The sequence below is a fragment of the Aythya ferina genome (genome assembly GCF_964211825.1).
Source record: "Aythya ferina genome assembly, chromosome: 6".
In the NCBI taxonomy this organism is placed as follows: Eukaryota; Metazoa; Chordata; class Aves; order Anseriformes; family Anatidae; genus Aythya; species Aythya ferina.
Window position 1 is genome coordinate 36,738,522 of NC_140303.1, and position 19,559 is coordinate 36,758,080.

A 19,559-nucleotide genomic window follows, 5' to 3' on the forward strand; every position below is an offset into this window, starting at 1 on the left:
TGCAGTAGGGCAGGCTAAGGAAGTCAGAAAGATTACAGCTGAAATAGTAGAGGCAAAGCCTAATGTTTCCTTTCATCCAGATCAGTCCCGTACAAGCACATCTGCAAACAGAAAAGCCTGTGTGCCTTCCCAGGTGAGGTGGCACTGAGGAGGTATAAAACACAAAGCAGCAAAGCTAAACACAACTATTCCAGGATTTGAACTGGAGTATACTGTGATTACCAAATGCCAAGAAAACCTGAATCAGATACCATCCAAGCATAAAATCTCGTGCTCTGAAGCAGCATCCCAGAAGAGTTTTCTGCAGAACAGTGGCTGAAACGCAGGCTGTGCTGCCTGGTGCTTGTTTAGAGAGCACAAAGTGCTTCGTAACCTGTAATGATCAAGGTGAAAACTGCCTATTAAAGTGAGGAAGGAGATTCTGTCATCCAGAAGATGCTGCTCCTGCTGCCTCCTGTCCCAACACCAAAAAAAAGCATGAGCATGGGATTGCACATCACAGGTGTGGAAGGACAGAAAATTGTGAGAGACTTTCCACTTACATTCCATTAAAAAGAAATTCTGCTAGTTTGGTCCTCACGGTAGCACTTCACATAAATGATTGTTCCTGGAAGTCTTGCTGTACTAACTGGAATTGGACTGTGAGATAGTGTGAAGTGTCAAGGAGCATACCCGTTATTATAGGCGGTGGTTGCACAAGCTGCCTTATCTGAGACTTTCCTGAAAGCCTGTTCAGCTCCAACACTGTCTGCATACATTTTCCAAAAGGGAAAAATTTCAGTCTAACTTCCAACAACTTCTATGTCTAGAAAAGACAAAGGTGAAATAACTTGCCAATGCCTGGCCTTGGCTAACACATGATTGCCTGTGTTAACATTACAATGCAAGAAACCTACTTATTTAAAAGAATAAACCTACCAAGCAAGCAAACAAAAACCTTGTTGATGATATAATAATTCTCACAAGACTGAAATTAGCTTAATAAGAAAGCACAAGGAATGCCAACACTGCTGTGCTTCAGCCAGTGACACCTGATTTGCAGACCAAGTTAGCACTGCTCTTTTCAAAGGAATCTGATTGTATCCACCTAGGACACATATGCCAAAATGAAGTCATGTTGGACTGTCTTTCAAGGGAAAATGCTGGATACTAAAGCATTGTAATTTTATTTATTTTTTATTGTGTGAATCTAAAGCTTCTGCTGACTAGAGCTTACACTATATGCTCTACCATGAAAACTAACTAATTTTCATAGTCTGCTTTCCTAGAGGTAGTTTCTCATCTTAAAACAGGACCTACATTCTTGTTCCCAGCTACAAGACTTACTTGCCTGCACTAAAATAGCACTTTGAATAAGGCCACTTCAAGCAGTCCCAATCACTTTGTATAACTTTTTGTGTCATATGCAGACGACACATTTTCTTCCAGATAGCTAAAGAAAACAGATTAGAAGACTGGGATAAATAAATTCAAAATTCCACAAATACTACTCAGACCTCTCTCCTCTCCTTTCGGAATGTCCTCTTTGTGGCAAGACAATAAAGAAGAAATTATTTTCTATGAAGAACAGACCTTCCGTTTTCCTGTGACTAACTTCATGGGCACAACCATTTATTTGGCTTGAGCTGCCAGAGGATGTACTTGCGCTTGAAAATGCACAGGTTGAAATCCTTCACCAGGAGGCAGAATGAATTTGTTTGCCTCACCCGATGCAGGTGCTATACACTGAAGAGGAATAGCAGAAGGTGCATGATGGGTAGAAGATGGAGGAAATAAATAAAAAAAGAATTTAAGATTAAAACTCAGTTTTGCAGTAGCCACAAAATGACCTATCCACGTGTGCAGATATATATAACGATATAGTAAAACCAGACTCCTTGCAGAAATAACTCCAGGTGTATGTCTAGAAGGGAGGATATTAATCAGGTGGACAATTTCTGCACTGAGTACTGGAAAAGAAAAAAAAAAAATAACACCACAACACCAAATCATCAAGAGATGAGCTCTGACTGAACCTTTTAGATGTTACTGTGCCCATGAGGAGCAGCATGTTGTCCATGGTGCCTCAGGTGCCTGAGTGAACCAGCCCACTCAGACTGCACACTGCAGAGCTAGGAGCAGGACAAAAGCAGCTCTCACACTACTTGTTGCCCTGTGAAGAGCACCGAGCACCTTGGAGCTGATATGTTCAGACTGCTGATATGTTCAGACTACTGTGGCTCCACTGCCAAGAAGAGCGTCTGTCAATATGTGTGTCTGGGAGAAACACCACCACAGCTAAATCTGCTGGATTTTGTCAATCATTGCTCCAAGCAATGTTTCTCTAAGCCTCCAAGCACCGTTTCCATATCTAAACTAAAGAAAAAGTTGGAAGAATTCTCTGCAGTCAGTGCATGTCTGTGGGAATGACAATTCTTCATTTAAACAAGACTGAACAATTACACTGGAGTTTCAGGGAAATATTAGAGTCCACAGGCTGATGTGTACGAACACTATGAAAAATGATTAGCTCATTAATTCCAGGCACTGTATTCATTTCAAACACATAATACAGCCTTAATTTTGCAAACAGATGTGCTAATGCAGATCCGAACACCACAGAGATTAGCAATTCTCTTCACATGCAGAGAAGAGAGGGAGAGGAACATAGGAGAGAACTGGTGAAAGAACCACAAACCGCAGTGCTAGGAACCACTTTGAGGATGAAGATAAGTGACAGAACAGACACACATACAGTTCAATACAAAACAGATTTTGCTAAGGACTGCAGTTAATCTGATTGCTCTTACTAACAGGAAAAGAAAATATCAATAATAGAGTGAATTAAAAAGGCACAATCAAATATTACCAACGAGATTCTTAGGGGTCTTAGATATCTAGAGTATGAAAAAATAAAATAGGAAGAAGGCAAAATGAAGTACAACTATACATCTAGGATAAGAGAGTCCTCTAGAAGTAATATTGTCACAATGAGTGGCAAAGCAAAGCAAACCAAAACAAAATGAACCCCTTCCTATTTTTTTTTCTATTTTTTTTTTTCCATTTAATGTCCTATAGAGTAAATATATAATTAGGAAATAGGTTGAAAACACAAATAAACAAAAACCCTTTACTCTGCAGAAATGACCACGTTTTACAGAAGCTATCTTGATAGCCTAAAACACAATTTCTACAACAAATTGATTACTTTGATATGCACGATATTATATCACCATCAAATTTGTGATTTGAATATTTCCGAACCTGATGGTCACAGAGTTTGAGATCAGTTCAGAGTTCATCTTTCCTGTCCATCTCTACTTTAAAGTATATTTCTAAATCTTAGGTCCAAAGCAAAACAGTGGAGGTTCTAGCCCTGAGTTTTCAAAAGCCAGGTTAATACCACCATGGCACTCCTTGGTGCTGTGTTTTATAAACTGATCTATGGACAATTCTGCTGTGAAAGAAAATTGCATTTTTTGGACTGTATGCTATTTTGCATTCTGTTCACATGAAAATATGTAAGTGGATGAACACCTCCTTCAGAAGATAACAGCAGTCCACAAATTGAAAAGATGATTGAGAAGTAACGCTGTAATGCAAAAGACTAATTCTGTATTATGAGTCTTTTTTTTTTTCCTTAATTGCAAAAAAGGCAGCAATTTGTTTCCAGTGTCAAGAAATATTTTGTTATTTTCAAGAACTGACATACCTACGATAGATGACAGCAAATGTGATAATCATGTGTCTCTTCTTCATTCACTGTCAATATTATCCCAGTAGTAAAAAACATTTTCAAGCTTTATGTAGCACTACTTTGCCAGAGAAGAGGATGCATTTTACATTTGTTCTTCTGTTGTACTGCCCTGGTTTTGTAAGTTCTACACATTATATTTAGACTATAAAAATGCACATTTTAAAAAACATCGCATACATATATTTTTTATTGGAATGAGAAGCATAAAAGTGCTTCAGTATGAGTTTCAATATTTCATGCCTTAAGACTATCTTCAACAGCAAGCCCCCAAATATTACTGACATCTCCTGCACCAGGTCACAGCAAACACTACAGTTTTGCTAAATGACTGTCAGATACTTACTGTGAAGATACTGAGCAATGTTTATTATCCACTCATCTGTTAACTTCCCAGCTTTTGTTATCCTGGTGCATTTCAGCTGACTTGAAAGATCTCTCGATTCAATCCAACAAATTGTGTCCTCTTTGTAGCTATAATCTAGTGTCAAAATTGCAGATCCTTTTACAGGGGTTCGGGCAGCCACTTTGCTTCCATTAAGATACAATACCTCAATTGTTTCAGAGTTTGCAACCAGAAGAAGAGGAGGTCTATCAGCAGGCTCTGAAAACAAATCAGAATTCAAAGTGTTAACAGATTGTGTATAGCATATTTATCGTATCAGTTTTAACATATTTTTTAAATGTTCTTACCTGCATGTTTTAAGAGATATAATAAATAGGTTTTGTTTTTATTTTCATAACTATCATATATTCCAAATTACTTCTCTATTTTATCCTGCTGTTCTAATAGTTCACATCATTAAAGAAAATTAATTACCCTAGCCCCACAGCTTCTGTTTAATTCCAAGTATCATTATTGCAACATTTTTCATGCCCAAGTCATAAAAAGAAATACATTTATGCGAATTATTTCTATCCAGATTACTGACATTTCTAAAAAAATGGAGGGCAGGAAAACCTGAAGAATTTATGAGTAGGCATGAAATGGTAAGGTACTTTTCATATCAGAGTCTATAAAATAAGACAAAAACTGAGTGAATGCTTCTACAAGGCAAAACAACATATTAAAATAAATAAATAAATAAAATTTAAAAAGCACCAAAGCAAACAAACCCAATGCAATGGAACCTGACTACCTGCAGATGTTGGGTCTAATACTGTGCAATGCAAGGGAAAAAGCTTTATGCAGTGGAGAATCCTAACAGCGAAAGGGAACAGAGATTGCATAGTTTCCATTGGGTTAACATACAGGTCACAACAAACAAACAAAATATGAAGAAGCAATTCACATTCACCTGAATTACTTTGACTGGAAATCCTGCTAGTAATTTATAAAAACACTTGAACAATGTGTGAACAATGAAGGGAACAATAATACCCAAACAGTGAAGAATATATAGTTTAAAGGACGAAGTATTCAGTTGAAGTGATGCTACAGAATAATGATTTAGCACCCAGGTCAAGTTCAAGTTACAATTAAAGTAAGGTATGTTGTACACTCAGAGGAACAAACAATACTTATCGAGCTAAAATATGTTTTGCATATGATGAGTGCTATTGGGCACAAAAGCAGCTGGTCTTGCTTTTGGTGTATTTTAATTGCATTATTGCCTAGAAAATCTGACTTGAAATTATGCATCTGACTTAGTCAAGTATTAATTAATATTAATCTCAGTATGTTAGGAGTTTGAGAGGGGGAGAATCCCCTCCCTCGCCCTGCTGGCCATGCTGCTTTTGGTGCAGCCCAGGACACAGTTGGCTTTCTGGGCTGCAAGCACACAATGCCAGGTTTCTACATCTTTTATTTATTTGTTTGTTTACTATTTCTTTACTTCTAGGGTAGGATTAGTATATAACTGACACCTCTGTGTAGCTTTTCCTTCCATTTATTTATTTATTTATTTTAACAGAGGAAGACAACTCATTTATATAAGCAGATGTTTATCCTCTGCAAAGAAGGGATCTCTGCTTTGACTGAACTTTCCAAAGAGACTCAGGTTCTGAGCTGGTGACTTCCCCATACAGCTGTTGTTGCACTAGACCAACTATACACACTTCTTACAACAAACTACTGATTAATTTCAGTAGAAACAATCGTTCCTGACAGTTGCCACCACAAGAAGCAGAATTTAAGGTAAGGAGTAAGCAAGAGCTACACAAATCAAGATATAAATTTTCTGCAATTTAGATTTTCTAAATACATATTATAATATTCTGCAGATATAGATTTTCTGCAGAGAATCTAAGGAAGGTTGTTCAAGAACTACTCACACCTATTTATACACCAAAGGTGACAACAGATGGACTATGCAGAAAAAATATTGAACAAGTCAGCACTGTCAATATTTCCAGACGAAAAGTAAAATTTTCAAATAAAAAGAATAAATGCTTATATGGAACCCAAATTGACTAAGTCCCATTGAACATCTAAAGCTGTTATTGATGATTTTTTAACAGAAATAATGACTCACAAGGTCCCCAAAAAGAGTTCAGGGAACTTCTTTACATCTTTAAGAAAGATGATATTGAACTGTCACGCAAATTTTATGGTTTAAGCTTGTTTCATGTTTAATTGGAGTAACAAGGATGCCTAATTTTGCAATGAGGTATGTTCATGTGAACAATAACGCCGAGTGGACGCACCTCTGAAGTTGTACTTAAGAAAATAAATAAATTTACCCTAAAACAGAAACTAACACTGCAGTTGCCAAGCCTGTGGAAAAAATATGCATTGCCAAGTCTCACCCCAAGAGCTCTCAGCCTAAAGCAATCTGCTTACATTCAGAAGAATAAAACAATGTTTAAACACTGTATTAAAATGCAAGATTTTCAATCAACATTCTATTTCATACAGTTTTCAAAATTTTGCTAAGTAGTATCAGGTGAGGAAATGGAGAAAAAATGCATAAATAAAAGGATTTACAAATCATTCCATCAGCAAGTATGATTAAAGAGAAAAGATGCTTTATTAAATACACTGCTCAGTGGTCTTAATGAAATCCACTGAAGTAGGCTTTATGTTCTGTTCTTTGGTACCATGTGCTTTCATTTAAACATCTATTTTGCTGATATTTTGTTTACTTTGTTGCCAAAAAAAAAAAAAAAAAAATCTATAATGGATCAGCATGCATTCTTTCTAAAGTGGATTTCATTCTTTCCTATAGTTTTTCAGTACCTTGGAGCATACTTCTCTCTCCAGCAAATCATACTCCAAAACCACACTTTGGTAATTTACTACTTTCCTAACTTATCGACTGTCCTCATCTTACCTTTGCTACCCCCATTTAAATCCATGCAATTTTTCTGAAAATTTTCAGATTTTTAAAGACTGAATAAACTTGATTGTGAAACAACCTCTTATAAAGTGGTGAGGTACAAGAGAAGCCACAAGTGAAGCTCCCTAGCCATGCTTTTTCCCCAGAAAATGAAGGCAATGAAGTTTTTAATAAGCAATTTTATTTGAAAGGTGTCCTGTGTATGGAAATCTCTGTCCCTCCCTTTCTTATAAACTTACGCTACCCATCAGAAGAAGAGAACTTAAGAGAACTCTTAAGAGAACTTAACAGTTTCTGTTTCCACCACCCACTGACCCAAGTGGAGATTTTCCAGACTGGTACAAAAGGTGTTTGTGTCTGCCTCCTGCCAAGTATTTAACACCTAACAGTTAACCAGCTGCTCCCTTCCAATGAAATAACACCACTCCTTTCCCAACCAGCAGCAGTGTGAAAAATTCCTTATTAACATTTTTGCTCCTATACTTTATATTAAGGAAGATATTACCACTGCCTGCAATCTGTAAAGCCTTCAAGACGCAGCAGATACTCAGGAGCTGTTTGCAGATAAGGAGCCAGCCTCGTTGCTCAATTGTCCAAGGCTGTCATGGAGAACCATATCCTTTCTTGCAGTGTTCTGAATCTACCTATTGGAAACTGCAACAAGGATTTAATGCTTCACTGAACTCCAGATAAAGCTTGTATTTCAGTATTAATGTCTAAGAAATAAAGGAATTATGAAAAAGAATTAGCATTGACACTCCTGAGCAACAGCTGTAATCAAACCTGGCTCCAAACAATGGAATCACAAGTACACGTGGCACTGCTAAGAGGTTCTGCTTAGCAGGCACTAGTAAACATTAAAAAACAACTGTATTCTTGCAGAACTTACCCAGAAACTAGATCACTGAGCTTGAAATTCTATTTTTCAAGCAGTCCATACATGAAATAATTGAAGGGCTTGAATCAGTTAATCTTGCTTTTTCACAGTAGGGTAGGTAGCTTGCCTATTTTAGTGTTTTTCAGATAAAGACTGATTCATTATTATTACTTACTAAAAAAAAGTCAAATTATTTCATGATAATGCCATACACTAGGGAAAAAAAAAAAAGTTCCTTTAAAGCATTTTAAAGTATCATATATGTAAACAAAATACAAGAAAGAGAAGCTGAAAAAAATGTCTTGTCTTCCCCATCACAAAAAATCTACTTGTCTGTTTCCCAAGAACAGAATCTACAAAGCTTAAAAGTTTAGTGGACAGATCTAAGATGAGTTGCAGTGAGCTGACTGCAGCTTTTCAAATAACTGGACTTCATGTGTGTTATTTTTTCTGGAGTATTTTCCTTTTTTTTTTTTTTTTTCTCCATTTTATAGGAAAGATAAGACGTGAGTAGCTCTCTAATCCAGGGAAGTTTTATGTTTCATCCCTCTTGACTAAAATGAAAGCATCTTCCTTTGAATTATGTTTAAGATAAAGTGGTAGAAAAGATGAAAGTCTTGCGTTTTTCCCCCTCCCTGATCTTGTCTAAAATACAGATCAATAGTGATGCCACAACAAATCAGAAACAAGGGCGTTTTGCTCTGCCACCAACAGTCCTACTTCTCTGAAAGAAAATCTTCAGAAATGCCAGCATTTGTGTTGTGCTTTTTTTTTTTTTTTTCATTATTATGATCCAAAAAGGATAAAAATCATAATTCGGTGTTTACAAGCAACTAAAAAAACTTCTCCTCAGGTCTGCACTGTAGATTTTAAGTCCTTTGCTCTTAGTAATGCACGCATTGCATAACTGTCCAAAAATTATTTAGCAGTGTTGAATAAAATGCAGTCAAATTTTATTCTGAAATTTATTTTCAGTGCTTAAACAGTCCTACAATGGGCTACTTGAAACTAAAAACCCTTTCTAAACCCTTGAAACTTAGACTTGTGAAATTTTACAAGCAAATTGTTTTGTGACATAAATTTAAGAGTGATGAATGTCAGGAACAGGTTTGTACTTGAATCATTATCACTTCCACCCTCTTTAACCACACAACAAATGCTTCTTATCACATGGTATTTCTTTATAGATGGCCTACGAGGGTATAAAAAATATGAGGAATTTTGGAAGAAAGTGATTTTTTGTTTCAACAGCTTAAGATTTCTGAATCTGTCACTTTGTTTTCTTAAATATCCTTCCTATCCAATGTGGGCCTTACAGTACAGGCATACAGACTTGGCAAACAAAGCTGTTCCAAAACTTTGCTCAGCAAAGCCACATTTTGTTTCATTTTCACCTTAAAAGAAGTCATTAACTGCTTCTTTATTCATAAAAGAAAGCGTGGTTAAGAAGTCAGGAGAAAGAAACATGGTGTGCCCCCAGCTGTTTTGATACCTTTTTTAACATCCTTCCCAAAGGTGCTGTGCAGCTAAAAGTTTCAGGCTCCAAAGTTATGTAAATGAGCTGAGGAAGAAAAATGCAGGCTCTAATGAGAGACGAACCTCCCCACCTTCACAGCCAAGCATTTGACTGCCTGAAGGGTAGAAAAACTTGTGTGAGGTGCTCTGCAAATTGTACCTGGTGGACCACATGCGGCCAGGCCGCTGTGAGTGGATGGGTTTGGGGCTTGTGGAAGAGGCTGAGGAGGCCTCCAGTGGCCGCCTGTACCGGGGCAGGGCTCCTGCAGGCCACAGCTCACAAACACATCTCCCCTGCTCAGCACCTTGGGAACTGGGCTTCCACAAGTTCCCCCATGTCTCTTCTTGTAAGGATTCAGAAACCTCTCACTCAGGTTACAGAGGCAACAAAATCATGGCATAGGGCTCCGTAGTTACTTCTTGTGCTGTATCTAGGACCATGGATGACAATTTATATTCGCAGCAGAATTGCTGTTATTAACATCAGAAAGCTCAACATAATGCCTAAGCTAACTTAAACCTTTATTGCTTCTTATCTTTCATACCTTTTGCACACAGAATATTCTTTAGTTCATTTTCTTTATGAATTTGACAACTGCTTTTGTCAAATGCAGACTAAATGGGTAGCTCGCTCTTTCCATCCTTATTCTCCTTAGGCTTTTTAAGGAAATTAAAAAGTTGATTATTTTTTCTAAGAGCTTTTTCCTTTTTTTTTTTTTAATTTTTTTTTTTTTTTTTCGCCCTTAGATACAACCTTTTCCCTGGATTCTCTTCTACTGGTCCACATCGGCTTTGCATGATGTCCCTCTCTGGATGTCACATTCCAGCTGACGACTTCCCAGTGTTGAGTAAGCATTAGGATTACTTTGAAGTCATAATACTGCTTATATATACCAGGATTGTACCTCTCCCTTTGCTCACAGAATGGCATTGCCTAACCTGTGTTCCATTACACAATTTTAGACACTTTTTGGCAGGACTGGTTCCTCATTGCTTGCTCCCCAATCTGTTTTTTTTTTTTTTTTTTTTTTTTTTTGAACAGGGCAACACCTTGCTTTTGACCCTGCTTGAAAAAAGCACCTTGCTTTTGACCCTACAAGGCAGCAACCTGTGAAAGCAGTTTGTATCACCAGTGAAGCTATGAACATGAATGCTTAAGGAAAGCTACATCCTGGTACATGGAAACGTCACTATTTTCCACACTGTAAACTGTGCCCTGTAAAACAACATAAACTGTTACAGGTCGCTGTAGCTCTTGCAGCATTCTCTGCTAAAAGCACCATCATCACTATGCCAGAAAGTTCTTTGACCTCTGTGCTCTAGGAAGAGTTTAGCTCCACTGTTCAACATATTGATAATTGAATCCAGCCTTACTTCAAAGAAAAATTATGATTACACACAAAACCAACATAACGAGTGACACTCATGTCTGTGCAGTGCCATGATCTTGATTTGCACTATCCTGCTGTGATTTCTATGGTTAATGATTAGTGACCACATGCTGAAAATAACAGAAAAGATGAAAACTACCATAAAGCAAACATGACAAAACACTAAGAAAGAGGAATAGTTATTCTCTGTTAATAGATGATCTGATTTATATCACCAAGACCAACAAGATATTGACACCTCATTACAACACTGAGTTACACACTCTGCTAGATGTAAGAAAGGAAACTCAAAGGCTCATCTCAAACCCAACACTGGCACCATAAGAATTTCCTGACCTGGAACAGTGATATTCACTTCCATGCAGTGGAGGAAGAAAAGTATTAAAATATTTTTACTTTTAATGGTCTTTCTTATCTCATAACACTTATCTGTGTATTAAAAAAAAAATAATAATAAAAACAAATCACACAGCCATGTTATGTGGATCAATATAAAACTTGATACAAGCAGTACAAAAACATGTAACTTACTAGTGCTCAAGTCAGAACATACTTAGCAATGCTCTTAGCTTGAGGTAGCCTCAAAAAAACAGTAGACTTTCACATTTTATCATGATAAAATAGCTACAAATACTCAAAAATATATAACAAACATAGCCTTATACTGGGCTGTTGAATCATCATAGATGTAAAAAAAAATATCAAGAAAGTGTTTGTTTGTTTTTTTTTTTAACATAAAAACATTGTTAAGTCAGCATGCAGAGTATGAAAATTCTTTGTACAGTATTGCTTCATTAAACAAAATTCACTAATTTCCTCAAATACCCAATTTACTGTTGCTAATGAAACTATGAACTAAGGAAAAAGAAAAAAAAAAGTGTAGTGTGAATATCTGTATTTTGAAATTCACCTCTTGGGATATTACAAGGACAAAGCAATCTCATGTCTTTTTTCATCCTAAGGGTACAATTACCTTGTGATCATTTCCTCTGCCTCCTCACTACCTCCGCTGTCTTCCCAGAGTAAACAGCCTATTTTGTTTGTGTGAGGAAAAACCTTTGATTTATTTATGAAGAGGGAAATTGGGGACTATTCTAATCTTGGCTGAACTGAGTATTTCAATTTAATTAATAACAACCATATAATAACTACTAAGATTTCCCTTGGAGTATTGTCATAATATGTGAAAAGTTGTTCTAGGGTTGTTGTGTTGTTCTTTGTAATACAGTGAAGGACTTCAAGTCCATATCTTCTATGTGCTCTTCTATCTATATTTTCACATATATTGTTTATACAGGACTAAAACAGAAATTATTTTCATTAAGGTAAAAAGATGTTAAAACTTACCATTTTTGGCCTTGCAAGATCTGTTATCAGGCTGAAGTACGTAGCCCTCCACACAGCTACAAGTGTACGATCCCTCTGTATTTATACACGTCTGGCTGCAGCTTCCATATGTATTACATTCATTCAAATCTAAAGGGACATTAATGAGATCTTGTTTAAGGATAACATAAATAATAATAATAATAAAAGAAAAAATGAGGAAAGTTTGATCCATTAAATCATTATGGTATTTAAGTATTCGCCTTCTCAAGCTATGACCTTATTCCCAATATTGGCTGTTGAAATTACCCCAGCAACCAAACAGAAGGCCAGGCGTTCTTGAGTTAAATTGCTGTTTATTTTTAAAGTTAAAACTTTCATTTGTTCAATTAGCATCCAATGTCTACATCATGTTAGGGAGACATCCGGACTCTTGTTAGTACTAGAAAACACTTGTATTTAAAATTATAAGGGCTGTGGCTGAGACAACATTTCAGGGGAGAAAATTGATTATCCTTCTCAACCTATTTGTGCTGGAAATGTCTTACAGTTCCTTAAATGAACTGTCACAACTTCTACATTAAACCATCATCCACTACATCAAAAACTATATATTTCTCTAATCTAAAGAACAGTTTTCTCAAGTAGGGTATATAGGCATAATACCATAAACTCAAGACATGCTATTTAACAGTGGTTGAGGGTTTAAGTAATAAACTGACATTTAAAAAAACCTGCTGTTGAAATTATTTCCTCAGATATATTTTCAATCACAAAACATGACAACCATAGAGCAAAAGAACTTAGAATAAATTACATTTATGAAGAATCTGGCTTAGCACTATTACGTGTAGAGGAGTGATTGGTAGTGAGCACATACATAAGGCAACAGAACTCCAATCTGCTTATAAAAAGAGAAAAAAAAATAAAACAAGAAACAAATACCTGGATAGAGAATTAAAAAGTCATATATTTTAAAAATGGAAAAGAACACCAATTTCAGCCCACATTTAATTATGCCAAAATAACATTCCTTGATAAGTTGTATGATCTGGGAGGGTTCATTTATCAAATTCTAATCTAGATGTGACTTTATGGGCATGAGGCAAAACACTGCAACTCTCTGCAATTCTCCTGGCAGTAAGGTCTGGAGAGCAGCTTGCACAAACAAGCTGCAGGCTCACTTGAGCAAAGGGAAAGAAAAGGGAAAGACTCACATCCTCTGGTCTGGCAAAGGATGCTTTCATCCCAGTAAGTTAGGAACAGCTGCTGCTGGGGCACGGGCACAAGAACACCAAGGAGTCAGCAGGGAAGTCCAGACCCTCATTATGGAGTGGGGCTCTTTCCCTCTGTCTGATCCCACAGGTTCATGCTCATTCCTTGATGAACACCACTGAAGCTGGGAAGGAAGCTTATGAGCACAACAGCTCATCCATGCTCACCAGCACTGTTAGCCTGCCTGCATGGCTCCCAGACCTAAGCTGGCAGCCCACCTGACAGCCCACCAGTTCTCTGCACCTGATAGCCATCAAGGAGCCATTAAGAAACCTGTGTGTCAATCCTACAGCATCTTTCTTGTTTACCTGTGCAGCTTCTTTCATCACTGCTCGTTTCATATCCATCTCCACAGTAGCACCTGGTACCATTCCTGGTAATGGCGCATTTGTATTGGCAATTCATCTGTTGGCACTTGGGTAGCAATTCTGTAAATAGTATTATTTAGAGCAAAATGTTAATAAATGCTAATTTATTATTCCTATATCATAAACCTCAACAACATATATATATATATGTGTGTGTGTGTGTGTGTGTGCAAATGCACCTCTCAGGAAGGAAACACCACAACCAGCTGTTGTTTGAAATAGGACAAATACATTGGAAAATGCTTGCTTTGAAAACTGTATTTTGGCAAGATAATAAATCAGCATTCCATTTCTACCAAAAGGTGCTCACAAATATATTATCAAGGTGCACTGTTGTTCTGCTTAGATGTCTCTTTTTCACATATCAGTCATATTTTAAGCAATGATTTGGAAAAAAATAAAAATAAATAAATAAAGCACCAAACCTAAAAAAATAAGATTATAGTCATAAAAACCAGCAAAGATTATGAAAAAGATCTCAACATCTTTGTCTTCCCTACTTGTCATATCAATTGATCTTTTGAAAGCTTGTCTTGATTTACTGGTACGCATATAACCTTTACAGTAATCAATGGGCATGTATTCTGGCTCAATAATTTAATGTTGGACATGTACTGTTGGATAAACACTGGACATAATATATGTCATTACTACTGAAGTCCTTCACAGCATCTATTGCTTAAACACATACTATCAGTACAAGCAATGATGCTAACAGCTAGAAGAAATATACAAATAGAGAGACATTTCTCAGCCCCAAGCTGGATGAAGTGTATCAATTATTCTGCTAATCAAAAAAAAAGAGTATTTTAATAAATATTTTTCCCTACAGGAAAATACGAAAAGGATTGTGGAAAACAGCTGTAAAAGCTTATCTGAAGATATTTTTCGAAACTACATGCAGATGGATCAGAAAGTAACCCGAAAATGGACGGAGAAAGGTTCTGTTATAGGGCTGGCTTCAAGTGACTGGGAATGTCCTAAGGAAAAAGAGTTCTGTAGTTTAACATGTGGGCAGTTTTAATCTGTGTGGTCATTATTCATCAAGCTCTACTGGGGGCTAGAGTGAAAATTAATATGAAGAAGAATCAGCATCAGCATCTGAAACCTGGGGCTGCTGGTGTCAAAATAAAGAGGAAACTTTGGAAGAAAAGTGGATGTGCAACCCAAAGTTACTGCTTACTGTATTGAAAGAAAAAAAAAAAAAAAAAAAAAAAGGAAAGAGGTGTCACAATTATCAGAGGATACTCCCTAGAATTCTATAGGCCACACAATCCGCAGACTGACTAAGAGGCTGGTAAATCATCTATTGTCCAAATCTGCCCATTTGCTAAGTGGTTTGTGGGTTATTTCTCTGCCTCGTGTGCCCTTGTGAATAGGAAGGTAACACATTTTGGCCGCAGCTTGCTTTGTTGGCTTCTTGTCCCTAGTCCAGTCCTTAAATCTATTACATCCTTCCAAGAACAAGTCCCATTCAGAATGCAAACAAGGAAATTTCCCCAGAGGTAACCTGAAATGGGACTGCATGCTGAGGTGTGGAGCTGGAGCCGAGGCTGATTATATGCTATCTGTTTATTTAATATTTCTATCTGCACAAAATCGACATATACATTTCATTTTCTAAGCAAACACGGATCGACCATCCTTTACAACCTATAATTTTCTTCCTCAAATATTTGTCTTATGCTGTACAGCCGGTAGCTTTTACCGGATGATAACTATTTGACTCACAAATGGGACTTGGCTTGTTTGCACTCTTTCCATAATGGATACAGATAGCCAGAAGCTTCAACTGGAATAGCGGGACCTGCACACAGCCAGAAAAGGCTGCTAGAGAACGGCAACAGTAAATTGGAAAGTGAGATCCATTAGAGGAAAGTGAATAAAAGCAGCCTACCTGCTCCTTATTTTTACAAAAACTGTTGCATTTCATTGATTCTAAATTATTGCAGTATCATGGGGATGGCTTTTACCAACAAAGCAGTTGCATTTTCTTTACAGTAAGTATAACTGAAGTACTGCACATAGCCCATTTCTGCCAAAAATATTTCTTGTCGCACATCTCATCCCTCATTCTTTGCACACAGTTCTATTTTTCACACTGTCTATCACAACTTTGCTGGTGTCCTCATCCCATCTGCTGTGTTTTTAGAAAGGGCTTCTCCGAGAAGGTGTTCTGCTAAAACTGCCTCCTCTTGCACAACTCCTTACGCTCACTTGGGTACAAATGCTGTCTGATCAAGTTGATCCGCTGATCAAGTAAGAGATTATTTTTCAAATGAGTTTTCTCAAAAGACACATTTCCTGGTCCCCTGTCGATAACAGTCTGAGAAAGTTAAAACTGGAACAGGGAGAAAACCAAAATGTCTTCTTGCATTTTAACCAGCTCTGACAAGAAGCAACCTATTATTTTCCCAGGTTTTACACTAAAACTTCTTTCACCAGTTTCCCAGCGAGGCCACTGGGAGTCCTTCAAGCACACCAGACTTTCCTACAAATCCGTTTAAGAAGCGATGTCGACTGCCATATGTTTCTGACTTAAAAACTTAAAACCATTTCCCTCCACTAAATTATCAGTCAGATTATTACAGCAGCAAGTGGCCTCCACGCACTGCTCGAGTGCAGAGCTTCCTTGCTGCCTGTCTGACAGACACCTCTGTGCCCCCAAATATTTTTGCTCTACTGCTGATCTGCGAAACCTGCCAGGGGAATTCATGAGCAGAAAAACACAAAATACAACAACAACATTGAGGGTAAATAAATCTATTTTCTATTTTACTGGCTCTTTTGTTTTCTTCACTTTAAGTAACTGATCCTGAAAACCTTTGGGGAGAAAATGGAGTTAGCTTGCCCCTGGAAATGTTTGAAGTATTGAAGGACATGCCATGGAAGACAGTGTGTACATTTATGGTTTGGTTAGATTTGTAGCAGACTGCTTGGGAAGAGGTGAGGAGGCAAAGAAAAATCATAAAGCAGTGAACATCAATATTTCTAATGTTCCAGATAGGAAATTTAAAGAACTAAAGAACAGGGATCCTCATTTCTTGTCCTTCCTACCTTGCTTTAGGATTAAGTAAAATTCTGTTCCCAATCTGGTCTCCTTTTCTGAACGTGAATTGGTTTACAAAGTACGCAGGCAGTGAAGAACGACCATTACGAAGCTTTGCATTTTTAACACAGCTATGGAAACCTGTATTTGTCAAAGCACACTATTTCTGCTGCAAGATTTAAAGGAAGAAGCTAAACTGAGGGAAAGCAGCAGAATTAAGCTTCAAAGCTCACAAGGAGACCCACAACTCAAGACCAGGAGTGGCAGAGCAAGCTGTGAGATTTGCAGAGATGCAGGGTAGCAGAAGCATGTGAGTGCCTTTAGGGTGCTCTGTTTTCCCCAGGCCTGGGTCGTAATGCCAATTCATCCTGCGCTGCTTTAGGTCCTTTTGTCCAGTGTTTTCTTTCTGCCCCCAGATACATTCAGGGCAGCATTTTTTTCTTCCCTAAGTTCCATGGAAGAAGCTCTCTAAAGCAGAGCTCCAACTCTACCACAAAAGCTCCCCTGCTTTCTCAAATACCCCCATGTCAATCTTGTGCTGACTTTCTTATTCCTCTGACTCCCAGGTACCAGACCCAAAGGAGAGCAGTCCATCAGGCCAAGACACTGCTGATAGCCTCTCCCCTGACATGATATACCTCTGACAAAGACCCAGAGGAGCTGTAAGTTTTTTGGACATACTGCTCCCACAGGATTTGATAGTAATAAAATCCTGCCTTCATTTATCCCTTCCGTGTTCAAGGAAATACACTGCTTATCATAGTTCATCCAAAAGGAATGATATAAGGAACTATCCTCTCTTGCATAGCTTTTTAATGAAAGAATTAACCAATTGATCTGACTAACCTTTTTATCAGTTCCTCCTCAATTGACACAGGGTACACACCAGGTTCACACGTGGTTGTTAAACTTATATGTTTTGACTGTTTTCAGCTTGCACTTTCTTAATTCTGTGTATTTTTTGCCTATGAAGGATTGTCGAACACTAGAATGGATTTAAGAAGATGCCTCAGTGAGACTTCCCTTTCCTGAGAGGATGAAAGAAGACTAGATTCACATTAACATGTATTTAGATGCCATAATTTTTTGAGCCATTTTGATGATAATAAGACCTTTTGGCTGCAGTGGGTTCCCAGTTACATTTCATTAGTGCATGCGTAATATACAAATCCTGTACAGCTCTTTTTGTAATGATGCTAGAGTACAGACAACATCGTAGCACCCTACATTAAAATTAGCTGATCACACAATGCTGATAAGCACCAGTGATACACAGCCAGATTAAGTAAAAGCAATTGCCTGAAGTTTGTGGTTCTGAGATCAAGATAATTATGCTTAGGGAATAATAGCAGAGATTCTGCACTCAGTTTGGGACTTAATAATTTGAAACGAGGGATTCTTGTCAAATAGTTCATCAGGGGATGGCTGTGAACTACCAGCACCATGCTGCCTGGGGAAAAAGCAAATGCAGCTCTGGAAGCATCAGGATGTGTCCTTCCCACAGAGAAAGCCATGATACCAAGGGCCAGGACACCAGCAAGTCCTTTTCTTGCTGAATGCAGCTGCTGGAGGCTGTGCCCACCCAATGGGTACCTGGAGGATAAACCCAGACTTGAGCAGGCTCAGAAAAAGGCTTCAGGGACTGGCAGTGGAGCTGTGACTCGAGGGCAGACTGCAGGTTTCTGTGTTGGTTAGTGTTGGGAGAGGAAAACCACAGGCAGTCATGAATATATCAGAGGCTCAACAGTGGGGAAAGAGAGACTATTTAAGCAAAAGGGTTACTGGTGGAAGTACAAATGGGTATAAATTGTTCATTAATACATTTGGGCTGAAAAGGAGAGGTTCTCAACTATCACCGTAATCAGGTTCTGGAACTGCTCTTTGACTGGAAGCAGCAGGGACAGAAAATAAATATTTTCAACATGGATCATGATAAATTCATGAAAAACAGCATATGGAAAGGCCCCCGAAATACCAGACACTGCATTCATGACCCAGGAGGTTCTTTCTGCTACTGTATTCCTCAAGCAACACACCATCTTATGCTAAAATATCATTTTTCATTATGGAACTAAGATTAATTCTTTTTTTTCCTTGTCTCTGAAACATACCCAAAGGAAAACTTATGGGAACTTGTTACTGAATTAGTCTTCTAATTGTACTCCACACGCGTTCTTGTTTCTCTTAAATATTCGGATTCTTTTTGGCAGCTTTGTGTTTCATGAATATACTTGATCTTATCATTGTGTTATTCACTCAGCTTTTATGATTCAATATTCATACACTGATGTCTAGACTGTCCTTATCACGCATATGCTGTAAACCTTATTTTTCTTTTCTAGTTCATTTTCTATTTTTTTGAAGTACAATTCTTTTATGTATTAGACTCTCTAATGCAATTTACCTCAAGGTTGTTTTTTTGTTTGTTTGTTTGTTTGTTTTAGTTTTTTTGTTGTTTTTGGTTTTTTTTTTTTTTTTTGGTTACACAAGATAAAGCTCTACAGTTTGCTTCTCTGACAGAAAAGGGTAGTTTGATTGATAGAATTCAATTGCTGGATTGAAATAATGCAGCCTGTTTTAATCTTACATTCGTTGGTCATTTTATTGGCTTTGACTATCATACCATAAAAATATGACAAAAGTATAATGATCTTTGTTACGCTCCTCGGCCCATAACTCTGTTATGGTAGATATACCACTGAGAAAGAGATTTGGAAATCTAAGATCAGATTCATAACCTTGTACTC

The 19,559-nt window shown here is 37.5% G+C and overlaps 1 protein-coding gene across 1 annotated transcript in view; it reads right to left on the reverse strand.

The window, feature by feature from the left end:
• The window catches only part of LRP1B (LDL receptor related protein 1B), a 542,116-nt gene that overhangs the window by 308,394 nt on the left and 214,163 nt on the right, over positions 1 to 19,559 (reverse strand). The window contains exons 4-6 of the mRNA XM_084523375.1: positions 13,704 to 13,823; positions 12,142 to 12,270; positions 4,080 to 4,337 (exon numbers count right to left, since the gene is read on the reverse strand). Of these exons, the coding sequence (XP_084379501.1) occupies positions 4,080 to 4,337; positions 12,142 to 12,270; positions 13,704 to 13,823 (507 nt within the window). The remainder of the gene's footprint in view (positions 1 to 4,079; positions 4,338 to 12,141; positions 12,271 to 13,703; positions 13,824 to 19,559) is intronic.